Below are 25,849 nucleotides of genomic sequence, written 5' to 3'. Positions count from 1 at the left end.
CCAAAATGAGGTGTAGTGCATACAGAGTCCAGTGGAACCCCAAAGATAGGCAGAGGTTAAAGTAGATAGGACCTTACTCTCTATTTGTGGTAGTGTGGGTGAGCAGTAAGGCTTCATCAGAAGGTAGTGTTTAGCATGTGTTGTACTCACTCAATCAAGACTGAACTCAGACCAATTTTGTTTGTATAGAAATATTCATGTCAAGCCTGGCACAGTTATGTGAAATAAATGCTTTGCAAAATCTTATGCTGTATTTTACAATTGAATGCAAGTTCAAATGCAATTGATTGAAATACAGGTAAGTTAAAATGTCGAAATTACTTTTCAGATTACTTTTTAAGTTACTTTTTCTACTCCGTGTGATATGCCTAGATATCACACCGGGACATTTCCTAGAGAAAAGAGAAGTAAAATCAGTTTTGCACAGTTGTAGTTTTTCAGATTTTCATACAAATCAACACCACACACAAAACATTTTTCAAGGGAAAACAGTCACTGTATTCCTATGGAGAGAAATTAAGTTATCGGTTAACAGTTAATTACTCGGTCTTTGGGGTTGAGTTTCTGGGGTCATAACAAGGAATCCCCAAGGGTCAAGGATGCACTCTCAAAGCACCCTCAGTGGCACTAGGGTGGCCAGGTGCAGAGTTCTGAGGCCCAATGTTATCCAATGGGGGATAAAGGGCTTCCGGTTTGTGGCTGCTCACGAGCAGGCCACGGGGTTGTTGGAGCAAGGCTCCTGGTGTTAGGCTCAGGGCAAAGGGGGGTCAGAGTTGGCACCCAAAGTACACCTGCAGCAGCGCAGGGGCAGCTAAGTGCAGGGTGCTGTTTTGGCATCTGGTGCCATGTTGGTTTCAATGGGGATTCCCCGGTTTTGACAAAGACTGCAGGCTTGGGGGCGAAGATCTTCTGGAGGTGACCACCGGTTAGAGAGGTAAGTTGAGATACTTGGGGATACTTGGACACCGTCCGTTGGGCCACCTAAGGCCGTGGGACTTCAGGTGAAGGGGTGTCTTTAGGCGTCTGGTTTTCTTACCAGCTCTGGTCCCGGTCGGGGGGATCCTCCAGAAAGAGACTGCTGGCGTCATGGAGAGGGTCGAGGCAGGTCAAAGATCACCAGATCGCAGGTCAGGATCGCCGTGGAGAACTCCTTGTGGTGTTGGGCCGCTCAAACTCTCGCCGTGGGCGATGGGTGCAGAATTGCGGATTTGGCCGGAACCAGAGTCTGTGGGTGAGCAAATCCGGTGCTCACGGGAGAGTCTTTTCTGTGGAAGGTAGGGCAGGTCCTCGGGGTTCTTGAGGTTGCAGGCTGCAGGACACACCGGAGTTTCGCTTCTTCAGGTTCGAGGTGGGGACATGCCGGTAGGGATGGGGCCAAGTCAGTGGGCGTCCTCCTATTCTTAGCTTTAGCATGACTGTTTTGTCCTTCTTTTCTTCTTGGTCGTTTCTTGTCTGCGGAGGCAAGGTTCAGGGGTGCCCCTAAATACTAATTTTAGGGGCATTACAGGTGAGTATAAGGTTGGGACCAATGGGTCCCTTCCTTGGGCGGGGTACACCCCCTATTATTCCACCCTCCAGTGCCTCACTCTGGTTGGCTGGGTCCCCCCATCTGCAAGATTGCGGGGACTGTGAGTTGTGCTTCTCCTCGCCTCCCCCACCTGAGGGGTGGGGTTGGCAAAGGTGGGCACACCTCCCTTCCTCACTTGGTTTTCCTGCCGATTCTCCCGCCCCAAGTGGGGGTCAGAACCAGTGGGGGCCAGTTGTTGGAAGCAGTAACGGGCCTGAGGAAGCTCACAAAGGCAGCAAGCCTTTGAAGCTTCCCCTTCATGGACCCTGCCCATCCTGTGGGAGGGGGCTTGGTACCTCGTCCAAGGATGTGCATTGTTTCAGGCCCCTGAGAGCAGCATGCTCTTGATCCAGGGATTCAGAAACCTGTCTGGTGATGGCAGCTGGCTAGCAGCCACTCAGCCTGAACACTAGTGTTAGGTCTTTTTTCAGGGGGCATCTCTAAGATGCCCTCTTTGTGAGTTTTGCATTAAATCCCACACTGCCATCAGTGTGGGTTTAATGTGCTGGGAAGTTTGATACCAAACTTTCCAATTTTCAGTAGAGCCATTATGGTACTGGGGAGTTCTTAATGACAAACTCCCAGCACCATATGCTCTTAATGACATTACTGCACTTACAATGTCTAAAAATTGGCTTAGACACTGTAGAGGTACAGGGCTCATGCACCTGTACCTTCACCACTGGTATAGTGCACTCAGCTAGAGGGGTGGCTGACCTATGCCAGGGAAGTGGGTTGTAGACATGGCATACAGAAATATGTGCCATGTCGACTCTTCTCTTTGTTCTGCACCAAAACACGCAGTGTCTGTATGTGAAGGTAAAGGGCCTCTAAGGGTGGCACAATAAGTGCTGCAGCCCTTAGGGGCCTTCCCTGGCCACAGTGCCCTTGGTACCTATGGTACCATTTACAAGGGGTTGCCCTTTGGCCAAAGAGTGCCAATTGGGTTTTGTTGTCAATGCAGTTTAGGAAGAGAACATAGGCTCTGGGTACCTGTTTGACTGAGTGTGCCCTGGGCTCCTGCCAAAGTACATGAGCAGTTTGGCAAAAAGTAGGGGCAACAATGCAAAAAGAGGGCACTTTCTTACAACAACCCTGCTCATTGTCGTACTGAGAATGCTCTTGTTTCCTTCCCCAAGATTTCTACCCACCAAACTAAGGAGCTATTGCGGAGTTTAAAATCAGCAGCCCCTTGGACCCGTGTATGCATTCTATACTTCAATTGGCTCCGGGTCCTATAGCTAAATTTTTATGTGATGTGTTCAACTGTATACTCCAATCTGGAATTTATCCTGGCATCTGGAAGGAAGCGATTGTCAAGCCACTTCTTGGAAACCCAGAGCCGACCTCCAGGACTTGAAGAATCTCTGACCCATTTCTCTTCTCCCCGCCCCTGCTAAGATCCTGGAAAAATTAATCTATCAGGAGCTGATGAAATTCATTGACTCTCAGGGAAATTTTAGATCTCTCCCAGAATGGGGTTTGTGCCGGTTACAGCACAGAGACTGGTCTTATAGTGGCTCCAGGCCGCATTTGTGCACAGGTTGATCAGGGTGGAGCGGCTATCCTAATAATACTTGACCTCTCAGCAGCATTTGATACCGTCTCCCCAGCACGTATGGTTCAGCGTCTGCAGCACGTGGGGGTCACTGGGACAGCCTTGCAGCATCTCCACTCATCTTTGTTGAACAGGGTTCGAATTGTCAGTTATGGAGGTTTCAAGGCTAAGGCCTTTAGTCTTCCCGTGGGGTGCCACAGGGCTCATCTCTGAGTCCCACACTTTTCAATCTATATGTTGCCCCTCTGTAAGACCTGGTGCGTTCATTTGGTTTTCAAGTACTGTCACATGCTGATATCCAAACTATCATCTCCATTTCTAATGATCTGCAGTGGGTGGCAGGAATTGGTGCATGTCCAGCATTATTTGCTGGATGAAGGACAACTCACTGAAGATTAATGCAGACAAGACTGAAGTGCTTGTGTTCGGTTCTCAAAACTCCATCTGGTCAAGCACTTGGTGGTCAGAGGTCTGCGGACCACTTTTCGTTGGGTCAGCTCAAAACCCAGGGGTCATCTTTGATGACGATCTGAGCTTCGATGGTCAGGTCAGTCACACTGTCAGCACGTGCTTTTACATCTTGAGGATTCTGAAAAAGGTCATTCCTTATATTTCATCTGAGCTGCAACAGTAAGTCATTATTACCCTGGTTACATCTCGGCTGGATTACTGCAACGCTCTGTACCCGAACATTAACTGTGCTACCCATAACAAACTTCAGGTGGTACAGAATGTGACGGCCTGTCTCATTCTGAACATTCCCAAGCGGCACTCTGCCGGAGGGGGGGGGGGGGGATTGATTCCCTACATTGGCTCCCTGTTGGAAAATTCATTGTTTTTAAGACTTTGTGCACTGCCTTTAAGGCCCTGCATCATAAGGGCTCCTCCCATTTGAAGTCGCCTTTTCAATGGTACATTCTGGGGTGGCAGCTGAGATCTTCCTCTTGTAAAAAAAACTTATGATCCCCAGATTTCTTAGGGCTAGATGGGGTATTCTCTTCTTTTCGGTAGCGGCTGCCAAACAATGGAAATCCCTGCCTAACTGTATAACGGATGCAGACTCTTTCTTGGCCTTCTAAAACAATCTGAAAACTTGCCTCTTTACATCTTAGTTTTCTTTTACTAGCTGCTTTTCTTCTACTGTTCCTCTTGTTCCGCTATAGCGCCTTGACACCTATGGGTATTAGTGCGCTTTACAAGTTTTATCCTATCCGTTTTTATACTATCCTTGTGTGGATGACTGGCTCATCAAAGCCAGTACTCATCATCTATTCCAGCAACACACACAAGTACCATAGATATCCTTCACCAACTGTGATTCACCATCAATCTCACCTTCAATCACAGAAAATACAACCATATCTAGGGGCAATCCTAAACTCAACTTAAGGATTCGAATATCCCAATAAAACAAGAATGCTAAATATCCAAACATTGATGTCCCGATTTCAAATCGAGCAGAAACTCACAGTACGCACTGTCATGAGGCTCATAGGCATGATGGCATCCTGTATTGGCATAGTACCCCATGCTTGACTTCACATGTGTCTGTTACAGGAATGCCTTGCACAACATTGGTATCAGTCACAATGTCAAGAAGGCCAAACGGAACTCTCCACGGAGGCAGAATGAAGATAAGTTCCCAATGCCCTCCTCCCAGAGCTCACTGCGTTAATTCAGCTGCTCCAGGCAGGGGGAAAGGGGAGTTGGACAGAGAAAGAGACACTCGAGCTGGCCTGGCTCCCTCCTCAATCTTCAGTGGGATTTCTGGGAGACCTAATGCACAGAAGGAGACAGAATGCCATTCAGTACCCTTTCTAACCTACTTAACAGATCTTGTTCACTCGCTCTCTCTCTCTCTCTATCTGAGCTTTTCTCCTACCAGATCTTTTGCTTGAGTATTGCCTCTCTTTATATTGTTCGATGTTGTTCTTGTTACGGCTTTCTATAACCTGTATATGCACAGAAAAACCCTGGGTTACTCTCCACTTACTTCCTTTAAGATTCACCATAACATTACACTTCTACTCTTTCTTACCAGTCTATGTTCTTAGCAGATATGACATTTCGTAACCGTAGTTCTGAGAACCTGTAGTTCTTTCTTCTACTACAAGTCTTTGCTGCTTGGAAGGATGGTTGCAGTGAAGTCTCAAGTCTCCCTTGCTCTCAAGGTAACGCGCAAAAAGGCACAGGGAAGGATAGACCGGAGGAAGGGAAAGTTCAAGGAAAAGCGCATAGGGCGGTAAGGGGAGACAGAGCTTGAGACGAAGCAAAGTTCTGCTGAATGGAGAATGAACTGGACACCAGTCTCTCTGAATCTGCTACTTGAGATAACTGAGTGAACACTCTCACCGTATCTGCTGCCGGTCTCCAGGCAGACTCCTTACTCAACGGTAAGCCTACCGGAGGACGAGAGACCCTGGATATTCTGAAGTTACTCTGGAACTCTGATACCACTTCTCCTTACTTCCGCGACTCTGGTTCAATTCTCCAACTGACTAAGGTTATTTCTCTCTCAGACTTTAAGTCTACAATTCTCTCTGAGATGCGTCTCCATCCGCTGACAACTGTCCTGCGGAGACAAATGAATTTCCTAGTGCCAGAAGTTCTTTTGTGAGGAGCGTGAACTAATGCTCCCTCACACGACTACGGTTAAATTGAAGTGCGCAGCAAGACGCGCTTCGTGAGGAAACGAAGTCTCGTGATCCCGCGAGACTTCAAACGCAATGGGCTAGTCAGGAAAACTCGGCGGCCATCTTTGAACGAAATCTAAAGCTCTAAATACTTGTCCATAAATTGCAGAGGGAGGGCTTAACCCAAACTCGATGCAGTCCTAACGAACTGCGCGGCGTGATTGTAGCATTCAGCCCCATCCTGACAGTACCCCCTCTCAAAGACCGATCCATCGGTCTAGGTTTCAGGGGATGTTGTGCATGAAATCGTCTAATTAGTCTAGGAGCATGTACATTCTTTGCGGGTTCTCATGATCTCTCCTCAGGACCAAACCCCTTCCAATCCACTAAATAGTGTAGGGTTCCTTTGCTTCTCTTGGAATCTAGCACTCCCTTTACTTCATATTCTAAATGTTTGTCAAACATCACTGGGGGGGGGGAGGTTTGTTTAGTCTGAGGTTAGGAGCTGTCTTCTTTAGAAGGGATACATGAAACACTGGATGAATTCCTAACTGAGCAGGTAATTTTAATTTGACAGTGACCGGACCCTGAATTTGTTCGATGACAAAGGGACCTATGAAGCGAGGTTGGAACTTCCTATTTCCCTTTAACCTAAGATGCTTTGAAGACAACCATACTGAATCTCCAACTTGATACTGCTGTGTCTTCCTCCTGTGTTTGTCGGCCTGTTTCTTGTAGCCTGCCTTAGCCTTGTGTAAGTTGGATTCTGCAGATTTACGAGCCCTACTCAGATCTGTGAATAAATCACTGACTGCTGGAACTCCAAAATCTCCCTGGTTACTAAAGGGATTTGGATGCAGCCCAGAGTTTAGGTAGAAGGGAGAATAACCTGTGGAAGCGTGTTTGGCATTGTTATGCGCAAATTCAGCCATCCATAATAAATCTGGCCAGTCACCTCCCTGATCTAAGAGAAACAGACGCAAGTACTGTTCAAGCTCTTGGTTCACTCGCTCGGTCTGACCATCGGTCTCAGGGTGATAGCTAGTAGATAGTCTGACCTCCACTCCCATTCCCTTCATGAACGCTTTCCAAAAGTGTGACACAAATTGGGGTCCCCGGTCTGAAATCACTATCTTGGGAACTCCATGGACCCTTACAATGTTTTCCCTGAAAAGACGGGCTAATTCAGAAGCTGAAGGGATCCCTTTGACTGGAATGAAGTGGCTCATCTTGGTGAAGGTGTCTACTATTACTAAGATGGTGTTGTAACCCTTACTCAGTGGAAGGTCTACTATTAAGTCTAATGTGACAGTGTGCCAAGGATGCGGTGGTGTGGGCAAAGGCTGTAACAACCCCTGTGGAGCCTGCCTACTAGCTTTTCCCCGGGCACAGATCTCACAAGACTCTACATATTTCTTTATTTGAGAAGTCATATTAGGCCACCAGAAGTATCTCTGAACCAGATCAATGGTCTTCATTGCTCCCTTGTGACCAGCCAACGGCTGATCATGGCAGTCTTTCAAAACTTGTTCTTGGATCTCCTTAGTAGGAAGGTATAGGGCCCCGTCTTGATAAGGCAAGGAATTGATTACTTGCTGACCTTCTTCTTGACTGGCCCACTCGGCCATCTCTGCTTCAGACATTAGCTTTCGGATTGCTTCTTGATAATGGGCCTCAGAAATGGAACACACAATCTTGGATTCAGGAATTATGGGTTGCGGAGTCACTGAATGTTCGGTGTCTTCTGTTTGTATTTGTATTTGTAATTGAACTTATACCGCGCAACTATCACCCAACGGGTATCTTGGCGCTCAGACTGTGATGGAGAAAAACTTCTGAACTAACAAAGTGTGTAGCAGCAGTGACAGAAGGAACAAAGGAAGATAGAAGGCGGATACCGATCAAGGAAATGGGAGATTAGGAGGCCATATGCCCTCCCCTGGGAAAGAGCCAGGTCTTCAAACTTCGCCTGAAATCCATCAAGGAGTTAGCCTGTCTAATATTCAGGGGGAGTTCATTCCAAAGTCGCGGAGCCACTATACTAAAGGCCCTACCTCCCATCCTGGCCTTCTTAATCCTACCAGTGTTTAGCAAGAAGGCATTTGATGAACGGAGAGTCCTTTGAGGCTTGTACCAGGATATTTTCTCCTGTAGAGTGGTAGGGCCAAGACCGTGTGCCGCTCTGTAGACAATGCACAGGGATTTAAATTTAGCCCTTTCCACCATGGGAAGCCAATGAAGTTCTTGAAGCGCCAGCGTGGTTGAGGAGCCACGTTTCCTATTCAGCGCCAGTTTGGCTGCCATAGACTGGACCCTCTGCAAACTCTGATAGATGTAAAGAGGAGCTCCTAGATACAGAGAGTTGCAGTAGTCCAGCCTACTTAAGATGATACTACGAACCACCACAGGTCTTTTCTCCACAGGCAGGAGAGGTAGAATCTTCCGTAGGGCTTTCATGAGAGCACAGCACACTCCCACTGTTTTTTTAGCTTGAGTGGCCATCTGTAGATCATTGTCAAACATGACCCCCAGATTCCGCACCGTTGTCACTGGAACAGTGAGTTCCCCATCTGGGGCCATTCTGAACTCAAAAGGCAAGTCTCTTACTCCCGCTGGGGGGCAGTAGAGCACCTCAGTTTTGCCTCCGTTGAATTGCAGTGAGTTAGCCCTGAGCCAGTCCGAGGTCTGACGCATACACTTTTGGAAATCTTCCATATTCAAAGCTCCTTTGCCCTCCAGTGAGAACACTAGTTGGGTATCGTCCGCATAGTTAATAAGATCGATCCCATACGCTTTGATAATAGGAATTAATGGCTGCAGATAAATGTTGAAGAGGATCGGGCTGATAGCCGATCCCTGAGGAACCCCATGTTCCATCAAGGTCTTACCGGAGGTAAAAGGGGGCAGAGAGACCACCTGTTGTCTCCCTGTGAGATAGGATTGTATCCATCTCAAGGCACATCCCTTCACTCCCAGATACTCCAGCCTATTCAACAGAATTTGGTGGTTTACCGTATCGAAAGCGGCTGACATGTCTAAGAGGACCAAAACTGACGAAAGGCCTCTGTCAGCCCGCATCCGAAGGTTATCCAGCACCGTGACCAGGGCTGTCTCCGTTCCGTGACCTGGTCTAAAGCCAAACTGGCTCTTATCCAGGAGATGGAACTCCTCCAGATACCCAGAGAGAGATCTGCTCACTACCTTTTCAATAATCTTTATAGGAAAAGGCAGTAGAGAGATGGGTCTGAAACTAGCAGGATCTCCTGGGTCCAGAGAGGGCTTCTTTAGCAGTGGTCTAACTACTGCCAGCTTCCAGGTTTCAGGCACCACCCCTTCCTCCAAAGATTGGCAACATATCTGCCACAGCCGAGGGAACAGAGCCGACGCATGCTCTTTCCAGATCTTATTGGGTAGGGGGTCTAATGGAGACCCGGACCTCACATTCTGTGCATAGTTGTTGAACAACTCATTAGTGAGAGGTATAAAATGCTCCAGTGAGGTTACCATCCCTTGTTCTTCCGGAGACATTTGTCCATTATCATTTAGAGGAGAGGGGCTACACATATTTAACCCCCCTACAATTTTTGCGATTTTCTCCTCGAAATGAGATGCGATTCTGTCGCATAGCGCCTGTGACGTGACCACTTTATTTCCCACACTAGTGGGATTAGAGAGGTCTCTAATGATCTTAAAAAGGGCTCTGGTGCTATTTGGTGCTGACAGAATGGAGTTGATGAAAAAGTCCGTCTTGGCCTTAGCCATTAACTCTTTATACTGAGCTTGTACCCTTTTATAGGCCACTTTATCCTGCTCAGCATAAAGCCTGCGCCATTTCCTTTCCGCCTGTCGACAGGATCTACGTTTTATGCTCAGCTCTTCAGTGTACCATGGTGCAGAATGTTTTAGTCTGGCCTTCAGGTGTTTCAGAGGAACATGCTGATCTAGTACACCGAGGATATAATTCTGATACAAACGATAATTCACGGCCACTGACTCATGCGGATCAAAAGGAGGCAAATTTTGAAAAAGTGGCTCAGCCCTGCTCCTCATGAGTTTTGCCCATTCTCTCCCCATACGATGAGTAACCGGTGGGGGTCTAGTGGTTTTTCCATCAGGTATGCAGATCCGAAACTGGATCAGCGAATGATCGGTCCAAGTCTGGGGTAGAATATTAACCACCTCAGTTTCGTTGAGATCAGCAAACAGGAGATCCAGAATGTGCCCTCCTTGATGGGTAGGTTGCTGGACCAACTGATGCAGGCTAAGACTCTCACAGGTTTCCATGAGATCTCTTAGGTGACCATCTAAGGCACCATTCTCCCACATGTTGAAATCCCCCAGGAGCAACATTCTTGAGTGAGTTAGAGACTGGGCCGCAATAACATCCAGGAGCGCTTGGTACTGTGTGTTGGAACTTGGGGGTCTGTAGCAGACCATCCCTGTAAGGAGCCTCCCTCTCTGTTCTTGTAGGGAGAAACCCAGTAGCTCGATACCCGCCACCTCATCCACCTCAAACGGGGCAAAGCCCCAGATATCCTTAAACATCACCCCGACCCCTCCACCCCGTCCAGTAACTCTGGGCTTGTGAACGATCTTATAGCCCTCCGGGCAAGCAAGCCATAGTTCTACCGTGGAGTCGTTACTGCACCATGTCTCCGTGAGGAATAACACATCCAAGTGCAGATCCTCCACCATATTAAAGACTTCCTGATGATGTTTTGCCAAGGACCTGCAGTTAATCAGGCCACACTTAAGGACCAGGCTGGTCTGTGGTGTCACAGTAACTTTCTTCCCCCCACTAACCTTGTTCCTTATGACTAATAGTTGCTCCCTAGTATATTTAATTGATCTTACCTCGATTCCCGCATCGTGACTGGTGCTGGGTGCGACCGAGGCGCGGACGGGCGCAGACGGGCTTGCCTCTGGCGCGCCTCCGGCGCGCCATCGGCGCGCCCGCTGCGCGCGCCCGCGCTGCGCGCTTGCATGGCCCCTCCTAAATAGAGGGTCTGCTGTGTCGAGTGAACCACTAGAGCGTCAACAAAAATGGCGGCGCTGAGGTGGCACCCGGAAGTGAGGACAATAATTTCTCAGCCGAACGTTGCTGGTGCTCTATCCCTCGCAAACGCGAGAGTGAATCAGATTTTTAAAGTGCGGGTAAGTGCATATATTTTAAAATTCTGTAACAGTCTTCAAGCTGCACACAGTTCACACAGTTCATAATTCATTAAAAACTTCTCCCAACCCCGATAAAAGCCCCACAGATAGTGCAATACAGAGATCGCAAACGTGCTCTCTTATCAGCCCAATCAATCCGTTTCACAGCGCAACACACATTAGTTAAAAGCAGTCTTTGAATCCGGGACAGGGCATCCGCCTTCCCATTCTTGTTTCCTGGTCGATAAGTGATCACAAAGTCAAAATCTGCGAAGTATAGAGACCATCGTAGTTGACGGGGAGTTAACGTTCTTGCAGATTTTAGAAATTGAAGATTTTTGTGGTCGGTAAACACTGTAACGGTGTGTCTGGCCCCTAACAAATGATGTCTCCATTCGACAAAGGCGTCTTTCACAGCCAGCAGCTCCTTTTCAGCGATGGTGTAGTTTACTTCAGCTGAATTCAATTTCCGAGAATGATAGGCCACTGGATGTAGTTGCCCAGTTGACTTGTGTCGTTGAGACAAAATTCCACCAATTGCTTGATCAGAAGCATCAGCTTCCACAAAGAAAGGTTCTGTAGGGTCTGCATGAAGCAGGATGGGAGCAGAGGTGAAACTCGTCTTGAGAAACTCGAAAGCATGTTCTGCCTCCACTGTCCAGTGGAACTTCACTCCCTTCTTCAGCAATCTGGTAATTGGAATGATCTTCTGCGAGAATCCCTGGATGAATCGCCGATAGAAATTAGCGAATCCTAAGAATCTCTGAATCTCTCTCACATCCTTTGGTGACGGCCAGTCTACCACCGCTTGCACCTTCTTTGCTTCCATGGTGATTCCTCCTGGAGATAACACGAAACCTAGGAATTCCACAGTTCGCACATTGAAGGCGCATTTCTCCAGTTTTACAAAAAGTTGATGCTTGCGCAATCTCTCCAAGACAGCCTTTACATGATTTGAATGTTCTCTTGGGTCAGCGGAGTATATTAAGATGTCATCCAAATAGATCACTGCGATCCGATCCACCAAATCTCCCATAATATCGTTGATGAAATGCTGGAAGGCTGCTGGAGCGTTACACAAGCCAAAAGGCATGACTTGATACTCAAATAGTCCGTACTTCGTCCTAAAAGCTGTCTTCCATTCATGGCCTTCTTTCATGCGGATGAGATGGTAGGCCCCTCGAAGATCCAATTTTGTGAAGATTTGAGCGTCCTTTATCTGATCTAGGAGGACAGAAATCAGAGGCAAAGGTTAACGGTTCTTGACCGTTACCCGATTGATCGTACGATAATCGATGCAAGTTCTCAGAGACCCCTCCTTCTTTGGAATAAAAAATAGTGGCGAAGACACTGGGGACTGAGATGGTCGGATAAATCCGTTAGCCAGGTAACGATCTAGGTATTCTTTCAGATAGCAGTTCTCCGCTTCCGTTAACGCATAAACCCTACTGCAGGGTAATGCAGCCCCAGGTTCCAGATCGATGGTGCAGTCGTAGGAATGATGTGGAGGGAGTTTCTCGGCCTCCTGTTCACTGAAGACTTCTTGGAATTCTTGATACTCTTCTGGAATTTCCAAGGTATTTATTACTCCAATAGACTCTCCACTAAAAGACAGCAAGGTAGCCAAAGATGGTTCGGAAGGTTCACTCACTGAAGAAAAGCAATGGTCAGCACAATAGACGGAATCCATCTCGATGGTTCGATCTTCCCAATCGATGGTAGGATTATGCAGGGTCAGCCAAGGAAGTCCCAAAATTATCTGAAATTGCGGGGCATCAATCAAATTGAACTGTAAAGCCTCACTATGACCATTGGACTGAATCAATTCCACCATTTCGGTGTGATGAGTGATCGGACCTGACGAGAGGTTAGTACCATCAACAGCCCGGACTGATTCCTTCTGCTCCTTACGCATGGCCAGGATTCCCATCTTCTTGGCAAATTTTATATCGCAGAAATTGCCAGTGGCACCTGAATCGATCATTATTGCCACTCCTTGCCGCTCTTGCCTCCTAAATCTTAATTTCATCTGTAAGGTTAAATGTGGTGCCCGAGTCTGAAGGGTGTTCGAAATTTGGTGATCTCTTGGAGTCTGATTTTTCTCCTTCGCCATCTGAGCGACTCCGCCTACAGATGGTTTTGGGAGTTTCCCGGATTTGGGGTCTTCGGCCTCTTTGGACACTCTCTCACAAAATGCCCAGATCCCCCACAATACATGCATAGTTTCTTCAGTCTCCTTTGATCCTTCTCTTCCTTACTCAAAGGGCCTCGAACAGACCCAATCTGCATTGGCTCACTTTCTACCGTTCCACCAGTAGACTTGCTGGGTTCTGTCTTCATTCGATCAAAGCGTGGATAATTCCAGCGAAAGTCCTTCGTCTTCCTTTCTCCTCTTCTCTCTGCGCTGCGGAAATCGATTTCTAGAACTAAATCCACCAACTCCGAGAATTCAATAGGTCGCTTTGGAATCTGTGCTAAGGTATCTTTGATGTCATCACGTAGGCCTCGATAAAACAGAGCTGATCTCTTCTCCTCTGGCCAATTGGTCTCCACCAATAGTTTATTAAACTGAGTTAAGTAAGAGATAAGATCCTTATTACCTTGACGCAGTTCTAAAAGTTCATTGTCTGTAGCCTGAGATACTCGGCGCCTGTCAAAGATTCTGAGGAATTCTGTCTTGAACTGTTCTAAATTATATAAAAAAGGATCGTCCCGAGATACTAATGGCATGGCCCAATTTGCAGCATCCCCTCCCAAATAGGACAAAATAAAAGCCACTCGTGATTGAGCATCTGGGAATAAATTGGCACGACATATAAAATGTAAGGAACATTGGGTGAGAAAGAGCTGCGCCTTCTGAGGGTCTCCACAATATCTTTCGGGGGGGGCCAAAGGAATGATGGGGGACACCGAGTGTACAACCTGAGCTACAGTGCGTGGGTCTTGTTTTGTTTGTGCATCACTAGGAAAGGTTTGAGCGGAGGTTGCCCCTGAGGATATCTCACTAACTCTCTGGGACAATAACAGTGTCTCCTGTCTAGAAGCCATAACCTCCTGCCTTAAACTCTTATTTTCATCACTTAGGGTGCCTAATTCCCTCTGAATACCCTCCAACATATCCCCTAAGGCCTTTAAACTGAAACCCTCCGCCATTCTGCCCAGGTGAAGGAAACTCGTGGGCACTTCAATCTGTCAAGAAGGCCAAACGGAACTCTCCACGGAGGCAGAATGAAGATAAGTTCCCAATGCCCTCCTCCCAGAGCTCACTGCGTTAATTCAGCTGCTCCAGGCAGGGGGAAAGGGGAGTTGGACAGAGAAAGAGACACTCGAGCTGGCCTGGCTCCCTCCTCAATCTTCAGCGGGATTTCTGGAAGACCTAATGCACAGAAGGAGACAGAATGCCATTCAGTACCCTTTCTAACCTACTTAACAGATCTTGTTCACTCGCTCTCTCTCTCTCTATCTGAGCTTTTCTCCTACCAGATCTTTTGCTTGAGTATTGCCTCTCTTTATATTGTTCGATGTTGTTCTGGTTACGGCTTTCTATAACCTGTATATGCACAGAAAAACCCTGGGTTACTCTCCACTTACTTCCTTTAAGATTCACCATAACATTACACTTCTACTCTTTCTTACCAGTCTATGTTCTTAGCAGATATGACATTTCGTAACCGTAGTTCTGAGAACCTGTAGTTCTTTCTTCTACTACAAGTCTTTGCTGCTTGGAAGGATGGTTGCAGTGAAGTCTCAAGTCTCCCTTGCTCTCAAGGTAACGCGCAAAAAGGGACAGGGAAGGATAGACAGGAGGAAGGGAAAGTTCAAGGAAAAGCGCATAGGGCGGTAAGGGGAGACAGAGCTTGAGACGAAGCAAAGTTCTGCTGAATGGAGAATGAACTGGACACCAGTCTCTCTGAATCTGCTACTTGAGATAACTGAGTGAACACTCTCACCGTATCTGCTGCCGGTCTCCAGGCAGACTCCTTACTCAACGGTAAGCCTACCGGAGGACGAGAGACCCTGGATATTCTGAAGTTACTCTGGAACTCTGATACCACTTCTCCTTACTTCCGCGGCTCTGGTTCAATTCTCCAACTGACTAAGGTTATTTCTCTCTCAGACTTTAAGTCTACAATTCTCTCTGAGATGCGTCTCCATCCGCTGACAACTGTCCTGCGGAGACAAATGAATTTCCTAGTGCCAGAAGTTCTTTTGTGAGGAGCGTGAACTAATGCTCCCTCACACGACTATGGTTAAATTGAAGTGCGCAGCAAGACGCGCTTCGTGAGGAAACGAAGTCTCGTGATCCCGCGAGACTTCAAACGCAATGGGCTAGTCAGGAAAACTCGGCGGCCATCTTTGAACGAAATCTAAAGCTCTAAATACTTGTCCATAAATTGCAGAGGGAGGGCTTAACCCAAACTCGATGCAGTCCTAACGAACTGCGCGGTGTGATTGTAGCATTCAGCCCCATCCTGACACACAAGGTCACTTTGAAGATCTAGTGTTGATATACATCCACACACATCACTGCCTGCTATGGTGGAACACCAGCAACCTCTTAAAAGGCTGGCCTTTTCTAGACGCTGTTCCCCACATCATTGACATTTCTCACAGAATGGGGTGCACACTTACAAGACGTCACAGTCCATGGCCACTGAGGTTCTAAGCACCAGACTGTTCGCATCAATTGCCTAGAACTTCAAGTCCATTCGAACCCTTAAATAACTGCCCTCGTCATGGAAGGTAGGATTTCTTATTGCCATCACATCACTTTGACTTGTTGTTGAGCTTCAGGCATTAACCTTAGAAGAACCTTTCTTCCATTTTCACAGAGACAGGGTTGTCCTTCGCACAAACTCAAAATTCCTCCCAAAGGTCATTTTACACTTTCATCTCAACCAGTCAATTGAGTTGCCAGTTTTTTCCCCCAAAGCGACACTCAGTTGCAGAAAGGGCTGTACATACATTAGATGTCAAAAGAGCCATCATGTACTATATTGACAGAACAAAGTCTTTAGGAAAACAAAACAACTTTTTGTGGCCTTCTCAGCACCACAAAAGCCTGAATTCCATTCAGTATTCGCCAGATAGATTGTTGAATGCATTCAAACAAGTTACATTAAAGCCAAAAGAACTTTACTACCCACCCTAGAGCACACTCAACTTGTAACTAGGGGCTTCTATGGCCTTTCTAGGGAATATTCCATTAGTTGACATTTGCAATGCAACTACACGGTCCACACCACACACCTTCACACAAAGCATTATTGTATGGGAGTTCTAGCACACCAACAAGCTAATGTAGGACAGGCAGTGCTAAGTATACCATTTTCAACAACTGGAACACCCAGAAGTAAGCCAACGCTTTTGGGGAGCACTGCTTTACAGTCTGTGCAAAGCATGTGTATCTACAGCTACACATGCCTCGAACGGATTATGTTACTTACCCTGTAAGCATCTGTTTGTGGCATGTAGTGCTGTAGATTCACCCTGTGCAGGAGAACTGCTCTAAAATTTTCCTGATCTAATCTGAGGCTTCAGGATTATTTACAAGGTGAGGTGTCTGCGAATAGATAGATTATCCACCAAAAAGATCATTACTGAAGGTAAGTAACTTGTTCATCAAGAATGTGCATCTACAAATTCTAAACATTTTGCCAGCTCTATATCTTCATTTGAGAAAAACTCTTAGTGGCCATCAAGCCAATATGTAAGATGTGTTGGGGGGTAGGGGCAATGTAAATTGTAGCAAAATGTTCAAGTCTCATGTTAAATAATTACACATAACACAGGAACAAAGGACCTGAACTCTTGAGGTCAGAACTTCTGGCAGTTACGTTTGGCAAAGTGTACTGAATCAGGTGCATTGAACCTGTTTGCTCCAGACACCTCACTATTTTGAAAGATTTCTTAGAATGTTCTTGTTGTTCACAGAAAGAAACTAGTAGTGCCTTGACTCATGCTGGAGCTCACCTGGACCTCTCTGCCTTTTCATCATGGGAGGTAAGATCACGTCCACATTTGGATTGCTCTCTGAACTTGCTGCTGAAATTACTTTCAACTACTGGTTGAAATGTACAAAGTTTTCACTCAGTGATGTTCTTTTAAATGGAAAAGTTATTTTCTTCTGAAGTGTAATTTGTCACCCTAACACTTTTGCTGCTTCATTTCCCTCTGAGTATCTTTTATGAAATTAATATTTACTACTGTGAAATACGTAATCATTGATAGTCCAATAAACAGCAGTTTGGATTAACTTGAATTATCTTGATTTTGTTTATTTATCTTTGTTTCGGTTGGGATGAGTGGGTGGTTAAAATCCTTTTGGACATCTGTTTGAATTTTCTTTTGATTAACCCTGGCCCATGCTTAGATTGTGCACTGTAGTGAAGTAATTCTTCTGTGTATTGTGTTTCTTTTTATAAATAGGAATTAGCTTCCCTCGGTTTGGACAGATTGAAATCTGCCTTGATGGCACTTGGTCTAAAGTGTGGAGGGTAAGACATTTTCTATTTCTTTATTCTTTTACTGTTATTGAGAATGATTCTGTGCAATTGTTTTTTTTACTGCAGCACAGTTCCTTTACTTGTTAGTTAGCAAGGTTTGACATATTGTTTTTATCCCTGTACCATGATAAATGTGCTGTAGCGACATGCACCTGCAAACAGAAACCTATAAGCACAGTAAATTTTTCGTAGCCAATATTCCACTTAATAAGAACAGAATCACCATTGCTGCAGAGTGGTATTAGATTTTGGGTAAATGTGTTGTGAAATATGATCTTTATGCATGCCAGAACATTATTTGGGCAATGGCCTTTAACACTGCTCATGCTCAGGTACTTAAACATATGCCATTATCTCATTCAGTTACATGTCCAATAACTATGCCTAGGCAAAACTCAAAATATGCCAGTGCAATATGCATAATTTCAAGAATTTTGCATTGCTCTTCTAACACAAAATTCCTGAAATAACACCACTTCATATAGTTATGGGCCACTCGTGAAAAATTTACCACGAGGGCTCAACGACAACAGAACGTGAGCAACTATTGCTCATGGTTGTTTGTTTAAATGTGTTTAACAGTAATGTGCCAACTTATTTTGTGCTAATATATAGCATGAAATAACATTTGCATTTCTCCTAATTGCAACAGGAAAATAAAACTTAATTTTGCCAACATTTTGTGTAATCACACGGAAACAAATACCCCATATTTTGCACACTCGTACCAATAAACTTGAGGTTTCAAATGATGATTTGTGGTGTTCTAAATTCCAATTTCCCATGGATTCAAAGATCCTCCAGCTTAATTTAAATTTTTAACAACATGAATGCTTCTGAAAGAATTAAAACATGGCAGGTGCATGCATGTATGCAAGCAACAGAGGTGGTAGTTTTACATTATGTGAAATTTTCGAAACGTTTACACAGTGCTCAAAATATGATAAATCCAATGTAGGAAGGTGGATATCTGACTATGGTTACCCCCAACTTTTTGCCTAGTGTCTAGCTGGTTTTTCGACTTAGTTGGCCTGAGATCCTGCCATTCAGGGTCTCAGGCTGTCTGCTCTCTCTGTAAAATGGACTCCATGTACCCTAGGTACATAACCAATTGGTAAGGATCACCTTATTGGACCCTGTACAGTGTACCCTAGGTACCCAGGGCATAGGTGTACCCTAGGCCTCCCAGGGGCTGCAGCATGTATTATGCCACCCCTGGTCTGGCCTACCAATCAGACACAACTGGCTGATCACTCAGCTGGGGCAAGGTTGTGTAATCACCCCTTGCTTAGATATAGTATGCCTATATCTACCCTTATATATAGACACATGTGTACCTATCAGTCACTCCTATGGCAGGCCTTAACAATCCTGGAGGCAGAGTGCTTGGTAACATGTGAGATGGTGCTCTAGCATGAGCTGAGCCTGTCTGCAGCTTTCGGAACCAAGTCCTTATAGCTGTTCTATGAGATAGCCTACCATATACTCTTAAAGTACCTTATAATCTTAGACGGTTATGGTAACTATGGTTTGGCTTTATCAAAACATGTCGTGTAAGGTGTCTAACACTCGGGAATAATACCCCCATGCCATTTCTGGACATGAGAATATTATTCCCCCCTTCTAGAGGGAAAGACATGTTAAAATCATACTTCAACTGTTAGCCTCTGACCAAAGCCTCAGCATCACAAAATGGATGCTGCTGCCACGACACAAGTCTGACCTCCTGCAGCTGGGAGTGATCCCAGCCAGGGAGGCCTGGACAATAGGTTTCCTGCTTGGGGAGGTGCTAGCACCTCCCCAGACAGCCTTTAGTGTATTGGGGCAGGGTGGGCTGAAAGGAATGAGACATGCCTGGGGCACACAAGGTGTTCCTTGCATAGTCCAGTTCAAACCGGCGCTGGGGCACTCCAGCCCCAGCTCTGGCGCGAAACTGGACAAAGGGAAGTGGGTGTAACCACCCCCTCCCAGGTCCCACCCATAAGGCGTGACCTAGCAGGTATCCCAGCCCCCCAGATTAGTATAAGAGTGGGAGTTGGGCCTCAAGACTTTAGATTATCCTGAACCTGCAAAACTGAACAGAAACTCTGGACCTTCGACATTCGACGAAAGAAGAAGACTGAAGAATCTCCCTTGTTAGCCAAGGAGTGGCTACCCTGTGCAAACAGGCACCATCAAGTGACTACCCTTTGCTTTGTGAAACGTTCGACGAGGAACCGACTGCAGAGCCCGACCAGAGCCTTGATTTCCAGACTTCACCGACCCTCATCCACATCTGCAGCAGAGCTGAGATCCGTGGAGGCGACGAGCGACGTGGGACCGGCTACCTGGGAAAAGTGGCTAGTAACTTACAGCGCAGCTTCTGAGGTACCCTCGGAGTTGTGCACCGGGGATTGAGAAGCCCCAACCCCAAGCACCATCTGCACCGAAGACCAGCCCCCCACACTCCACGAGTCCTGCGTGGGGCCCTTCAGCATTTTCCTGCTTGCCGCGTCTGTCCGGTTGCTTGCCCGCTGGCTAGTGGCCTTTGTGACGACGCTCCCTGAAATCTTCTGCGCTGGTTTGGCTCCTCCAGACTGGCTCCCGCTTCTCTGCAAAGAAGAAGCACCCCAGACCTTCCTGGTCTGCACCAGAAGCAAGTCCCTTGTTCTTCGTGGGTTCCGCTTGCCAAGGCTTGGTGAGTCCTAGTCCAACTTCGACGCCGCCGACAGCAAGAGCCTTCGTGGGACAGCTCGCCTCCTGGTCCTGGTCGTCCTCGACGCTTCCTGGTCCTCCTGGCTGCAGCGACAAGCTTCACCTTCACCTGCAACTCTTCACGACATCGCCTGGTTCCTTCCTGGTTCCACGTGGTCACTGGCTAGTGACCTTGACTCTGTCCCCTCTGCTTGCAGGTCTCTTCTCTTCTTGATCCCAGCCTTGGGATCCACCGGACACTCTCCCCTGACTGCCTGTCAGCATCTTTCTTCAGGCATCCATAGGAGTCGACGACGAAAACGACGCATCTTCACCCCTATGCACCCGCAGCCTGTGGGCTAGGTAACTTGGGTACTCCGGTGCTCATCAGGATAGTGACTATCCTAGTGTCTAGTTTTCAAGTCTCAACTTCCTAGCTACTCCGGAAGTGTCCTAAATCTATCTATTTCTAAACTGTAACATTGCTATTGACTTTTACGCATTACGCGTGAGTGTTTCCACTCTGCACACGAATCCCGTGGGCCTCCCACTCCCTAACTAACGCTAGTGTAGTGTAGCCCCAGCGATTCCCTAGGCCTAGGCCTATTCTATTTCCGTGACAGTGGCTCTTATACCACTTATTTAGTATATGGTTTGCGTGGCCCCTAGGGCCTAACTGTATTACTTACCTGTGTGACTTACTGTATGCATTAATAAGACTGTGTTGTACTTACCTCTAAACTCATAAAGAGTGCTGAGGGTTTGCTTAGAATAAATACACTTTATTTTATATATATATCTGTTGTGGTGTCCTTTCATTTGGTATTCAAGGGATTATATATGGTATCACAGCTGGCTTCACATGCCATTCAGAGTTTAGCCTAAGACTGCTCTTGTCCATGCTACCACTAGGATAGCTGGTCTATAAGGTTGACTTTACAACCAATCACCATAAGGGTATTTGGACTGATATAAGGTGTACACTATAACTAGTGACATCATACATCAGGCCAACTTCTCACATTGGTGAGCAGCGGTTGGGATCTGAGCTTGCTGTTGTAATACCATTGTAATCTTGATATACTAAATTGAAAGATCACACAGATATTGTCTAGGTACATATAACATAGTTTATAATACTTAAGTCCTACTGGACTTAGTGGTTGTAGGTTGAAGGGAGTAACACACCCTGACTACAACTACTAGAGAGGTTTAGTAGAAACAACTAGTGTAGGTAGGTGCACACACCACACCCTCACTAGATCATGCCTCTGGGAGGAGATCAAGTAGATGCTCTCTCAGGAGGGGCAGGTCTGCAGAAGACCCCCTCTAGGTATGATACCTTAACATTCCAGGAGATGAGACATTTGTGTACCTCCAGAGGAATAAAACAGGGTTCCAACCCTACCCTTAGACAGCTAGTGGAACTTCTGGAGGCCTATGATGCTGAAAGAGCTGCCAGGGATGGTGCCATAGCTGTAGATAAGGGTCTACCCACCACAGATGAGTCAGATGGGACTTCAGAGGAAGAGGTAGACAGCCAGGGCCAAGTAGGAAGACTTAGCCAGGCTAACTTAAGTTTACATGGGAGTTTGCATGGGGTCCCCCCATACAGACCCACAAGTAGACATTCACAGAGAAGCAGGAGGGACAGATCCCCTTCAAGGGAATCCATCCACTCCCATGTCTCTAGCATCTCTAATGCTTCCTCTCACAGGGGAATGACTTCACCTGAGAGAAAGGAGCATAAAGCCAGAATGAGGGAAGCCAATCTGAGGATTCAGAGGGAAGAAATTGCCCTTGCCAAAGAGAAGCTTGCTCTGGCTAGAGAGCAAAAATTGTGTGGGTCAGAACCCACTGGTGGCAGCAACATTCCTAGAGATAGGGATAGGTCTTATGACCATAGAAACCTAAGCAAGATAGTCCCCCCATATCAGAATGGGGATGACATCCACAAATGGATGACTGCTTTGGAGAGGGCCTGCAAAGTACAGCAGGTACCCCAAAGTCAGTGGGCAGCTATCTTGTGGCTCTCCTTTTCTGACAAAGGTAGAGACAAGCTCCTCACAGTCAGTGATGAGGATGCAAACAATTACAAAGTCCTGAAGAGTGCTCTGATAGATGGGTTTGGCTTAACCACTGAGCAATATAGGTTGTTGTTCAGAGACACCCAGAAGACACAGACACAGGACTGGTCTGATTTTGTGGATTGTGCCACTAAGGCTTTGGAAGGTTGGTTAAATGGCAGCAAGGTGCAGGACTATACAGGATTGTACAACTTGATTATGAGGGAGCAGATCCTTAATAATTGTCAGAACCAGCTTCTCCATCAACACCTGGTAGACTCAGATTTGACCTCTCCCCAAGAATTGGGAAAGAGGGCAGATAAATGGGTCAGGACCAGGATTAGGCCTAAAAATCAGGGTGGTGACCAAAAGAAAGATACCACCAAGCCTCAAGAGAAGGGTGGGGATAAAGCAAAAGAGAAATCTTCCTCAGGGCCCCAAAACTCCACACAGGGTGGTGGGTCCCAAGCTCCCTCCTCTACCACAGTTAAAAAGCCTTACTGCCATGTGTGTAAAACACCTGGGCATTGGAAAACTGACAGCAGTTGCCCACAGGCTAAAAACAAAACTGTTCCTCCAACTACTCCTGTCACACCACCTATTACTGTCAGCAGTAATCCCCCAGGCGGTGGGAGTGCCCCCAAAAATTTGGTTGGGTTTTCTTGGGGAACACAGGGGGATCCTGGCTTAGCCAATTCCCCTACAGCAGCTACTCTTGTCTGTGATGGTGGCATGGGGTTTGCCAACTTCACTGCCTGTCCCAACACTTTGGGTAGGTACAGACAGGAACCCTACATCAATGGTAGAAAAGCTGAGGCCTACAGAGACACTGGAGCTAGCATCACTATGGTGGCCCATAGGCTAGTTCCCTCTGAGCAGCTTTTGCCTGGTTTCTCATACCAGGTAACTAACATTGATGGCAAACAGAACAGTCATCCCATGGCAGAGGTATGTCTCAGCTGGGGAGGTGTCACTGGCCCTAAAAGGGTGGCAGTGTCTCCAACCTTGCCTGTGGACTGCTTACTGGGGAATGACTTAGAACTCTCAGCTTGGGCTGGAGTTGAACAAGACACCCATTCCAAAATGGTAGGCCTTTCCCAAAAGGGTAGTGGGGTTGTGCCAGTCACAACCCCTGTCCAAGTAGATTTCCTCCCTGAAAAGGTTGGAAGGGCAGTGGTAGCCACAGCCCAGGCAAAGACAGACTTCCCTGTAGAGACTGGCAGAGCTGTGACAGTCACAGCTCAAACCCAAACTGAGTGCCTCCCTGAAAAGGTTGGCAAGGCTGTAATGGTCTCAGCCTATACTCAGACTGATATAGGGGTAGTGAAGCCTGAAACTATGGATCACTCCACACAAACAGAGAGTAGTGGGGAGGAAGAAAAGTCTCCCTCTCCCCAGACATTAGGAAGAGGTCAGCCTCCTCAGGGATCTGACCTCACCCCTTGTGAAGGAACTGCCCCAGAGGTAGCCAGGCCTGGCCTGGCAGAGCCTCTGATGTCAGTGGCCCCTTCCAAGGTGGGACCCAGTCTGGTGCAGGTAGCCTGCCTCTCTCTACCCTGCCTCAGTCAGCCCAGGGCTGCAGAGGTCAGGGAGGCCAGTGGACCCCAAGAGGGCCCCTGTCCACAAGAACCCCCCCTTCAAAAGAATGAGGATTGCCTGGTTAGTTGCCCTAGCCAGGTGATGGGTAAAAACATTCCTGAGGGATCCCCTTCACAGGTAGTTAGGGACCTCCCCCAGAGGGATTCTGTTGGGCACAGGCAAACATGGGACCTTAGGGCCCCAAACCTGACCTGTCCCTCCAGTAAGCCCACAAAAGGGACCCAGCCTCCAGCTTTAGGTAGCCAGAGGCTGACCCTGAGAGCACAGTGCAACTCAGTTAGAGAAAGAAAGGCATCCATGGTGGAGGATGATTGGAGGAAGCTGAGGCCTCACTTTGGGGACACTCACTTCAGTACTCCATCTCAACACCAGCCTTTTACTTTGCAAAGACACACCAAAGGTAGAGATTCCCTATGGTGGAGACCCTATGATATCTTTAGGATGAGGGATTGCTTAGTGGACCATGAGACAGGGGGTAACCATGCCAGTGCTGGTTCTTCCCTATATGGCCACTCAGGCAATAGAGGCTTACCTTGTCAAGGCCAGCCTTATCTCCTTTCGTTTGGGGGGGGGGTTGTGTAGGAAGGTGGATATCTGACTATGGTTACCCCCAACTTTTTGCCTAGTGTCTAGCTGGTTTTTCGACTTAGTTGGCCTGAGATCCTGCCATTCAGGGTCTCAGGCTGTCTGCTCTCTCTGTAAAATGGACTCCATGTACCCTAGGTACATAACCAATTGGTAAGGATCACCTTATTGGACCCTGTACAGTGTACCCTAGGTACCCAGGGCATAGGTGTACCCTAGGCCTCCCAGGGGCTGCAGCATGTATTATGCCACCCCTGGTCTGGCCTACCAATCAGACACAACTGGCTGATCACTCAGCTGGGGCAAGGTTGTGTAATCACCCCTTGCTTAGATATAGTATGCCTATATCTACCCTTATATATAGACACATGTGTACCTATCAGTCACTCCTATGGCAGGCCTTAACAATCCTGGAGGCAGAGTGCTTGGTAACATGTGAGATGGTGCTCTAGCATGAGCTGAGCCTGTCTGCAGCTTTCGGAACCAAGTCCTTATAGCTGTTCTATGAGATAGCCTACCATATACTCTTAAAGTACCTTATAATCTTAGACGGTTATGGTAACTATGGTTTGGCTTTATCAAAACATGTCGTGTAAGGTGTCTAACACTCGGGAATAATACCCCCATGCCATTTCTGGACATGAGAATATTATTCCCCCCTTCTAGAGGGAAAGACATGTTAAAATCATACTTCAACTGTTAGCCTCTGACCAAAGCCTCAGCATCACAAAATGGATGCTGCTGCCACGACACAAGTCTGACCTCCTGCAGCTGGGAGTGATCCCAGCCAGGGAGGCCTGGACAATAGGTTTCCTGCTTGGGGAGGTGCTAGCACCTCCCCAGACAGCCTTTAGTGTATTGGGGCAGGGTGGGCTGAAAGGAATGAGACATGCCTGGGGCACACAAGGTGTTCCTTGCATAGTCCAGTTCAAACCGGCGCTGGGGCACTCCAGCCCCAGCTCTGGCGCGAAACTGGACAAAGGGAAGTGGGTGTAACCACCCCCTCCCAGGTCCCACCCATAAGGCGTGACCTAGCAGGTATCCCAGCCCCCCAGATTAGTATAAGAGTGGGAGTTGGGCCTCAAGACTTTAGATTATCCTGAACCTGCAAAACTGAACAGAAACTCTGGACCTTCGACATTCGACGAAAGAAGAAGACTGAAGAATCTCCCTTGTAGCCAAGGAGTGGCTACCCTGTGCAAACAGGCACCATCAAGTGACTACCCTTTGCTTTGTGAAACGTTCGACGAGGAACCGACTGCAGAGCCCGACCAGAGCCTTGATTTCCAGACTTCACCGACCCTCATCCACATCTGCAGCAGAGCTGAGATCCGTGGAGGCGACGAGCGACGTGGGACCGGCTACCTGGGAAAAGTGGCTAGTAACTTACAGCGCAGCTTCTGAGGTACCCTCGAAGTTGTGCACTGGGGATTGAGAAGCCCCAACCCCAAGCACCATCTGCACCGAAGACCAGCCCCCCACACTCCACGAGTCCTGCGTGGGGCCCT

The 25,849-nt window shown here is 47.3% G+C and overlaps 1 protein-coding gene across 1 annotated transcript in view; it reads left to right on the top strand.

The window, feature by feature from the left end:
- SF3A3 (splicing factor 3a subunit 3) overlaps positions 1-25,849 on the top strand; it is a 187,406-nt gene that overhangs the window by 73,957 nt on the left and 87,600 nt on the right. The window contains exons 9-10 of the mRNA XM_085647872.1: positions 16,847-16,915; positions 17,342-17,409. Coding sequence (XP_085503998.1) covers positions 16,847-16,915; positions 17,342-17,409 — 137 coding nt within the window. The remainder of the gene's footprint in view (positions 1-16,846; positions 16,916-17,341; positions 17,410-25,849) is intronic.

Source organism: Triturus cristatus, chromosome 3_2 (genome assembly GCF_964204655.1).
Source record: "Triturus cristatus chromosome 3_2, aTriCri1.1, whole genome shotgun sequence".
Lineage (NCBI taxonomy): Eukaryota > Metazoa > Chordata > Amphibia > Caudata > Salamandridae > Triturus > Triturus cristatus.
The sequence above is the reverse complement of the archived record's forward strand: the minus strand, read 5'-3'. Positions and strand labels throughout refer to the sequence as shown.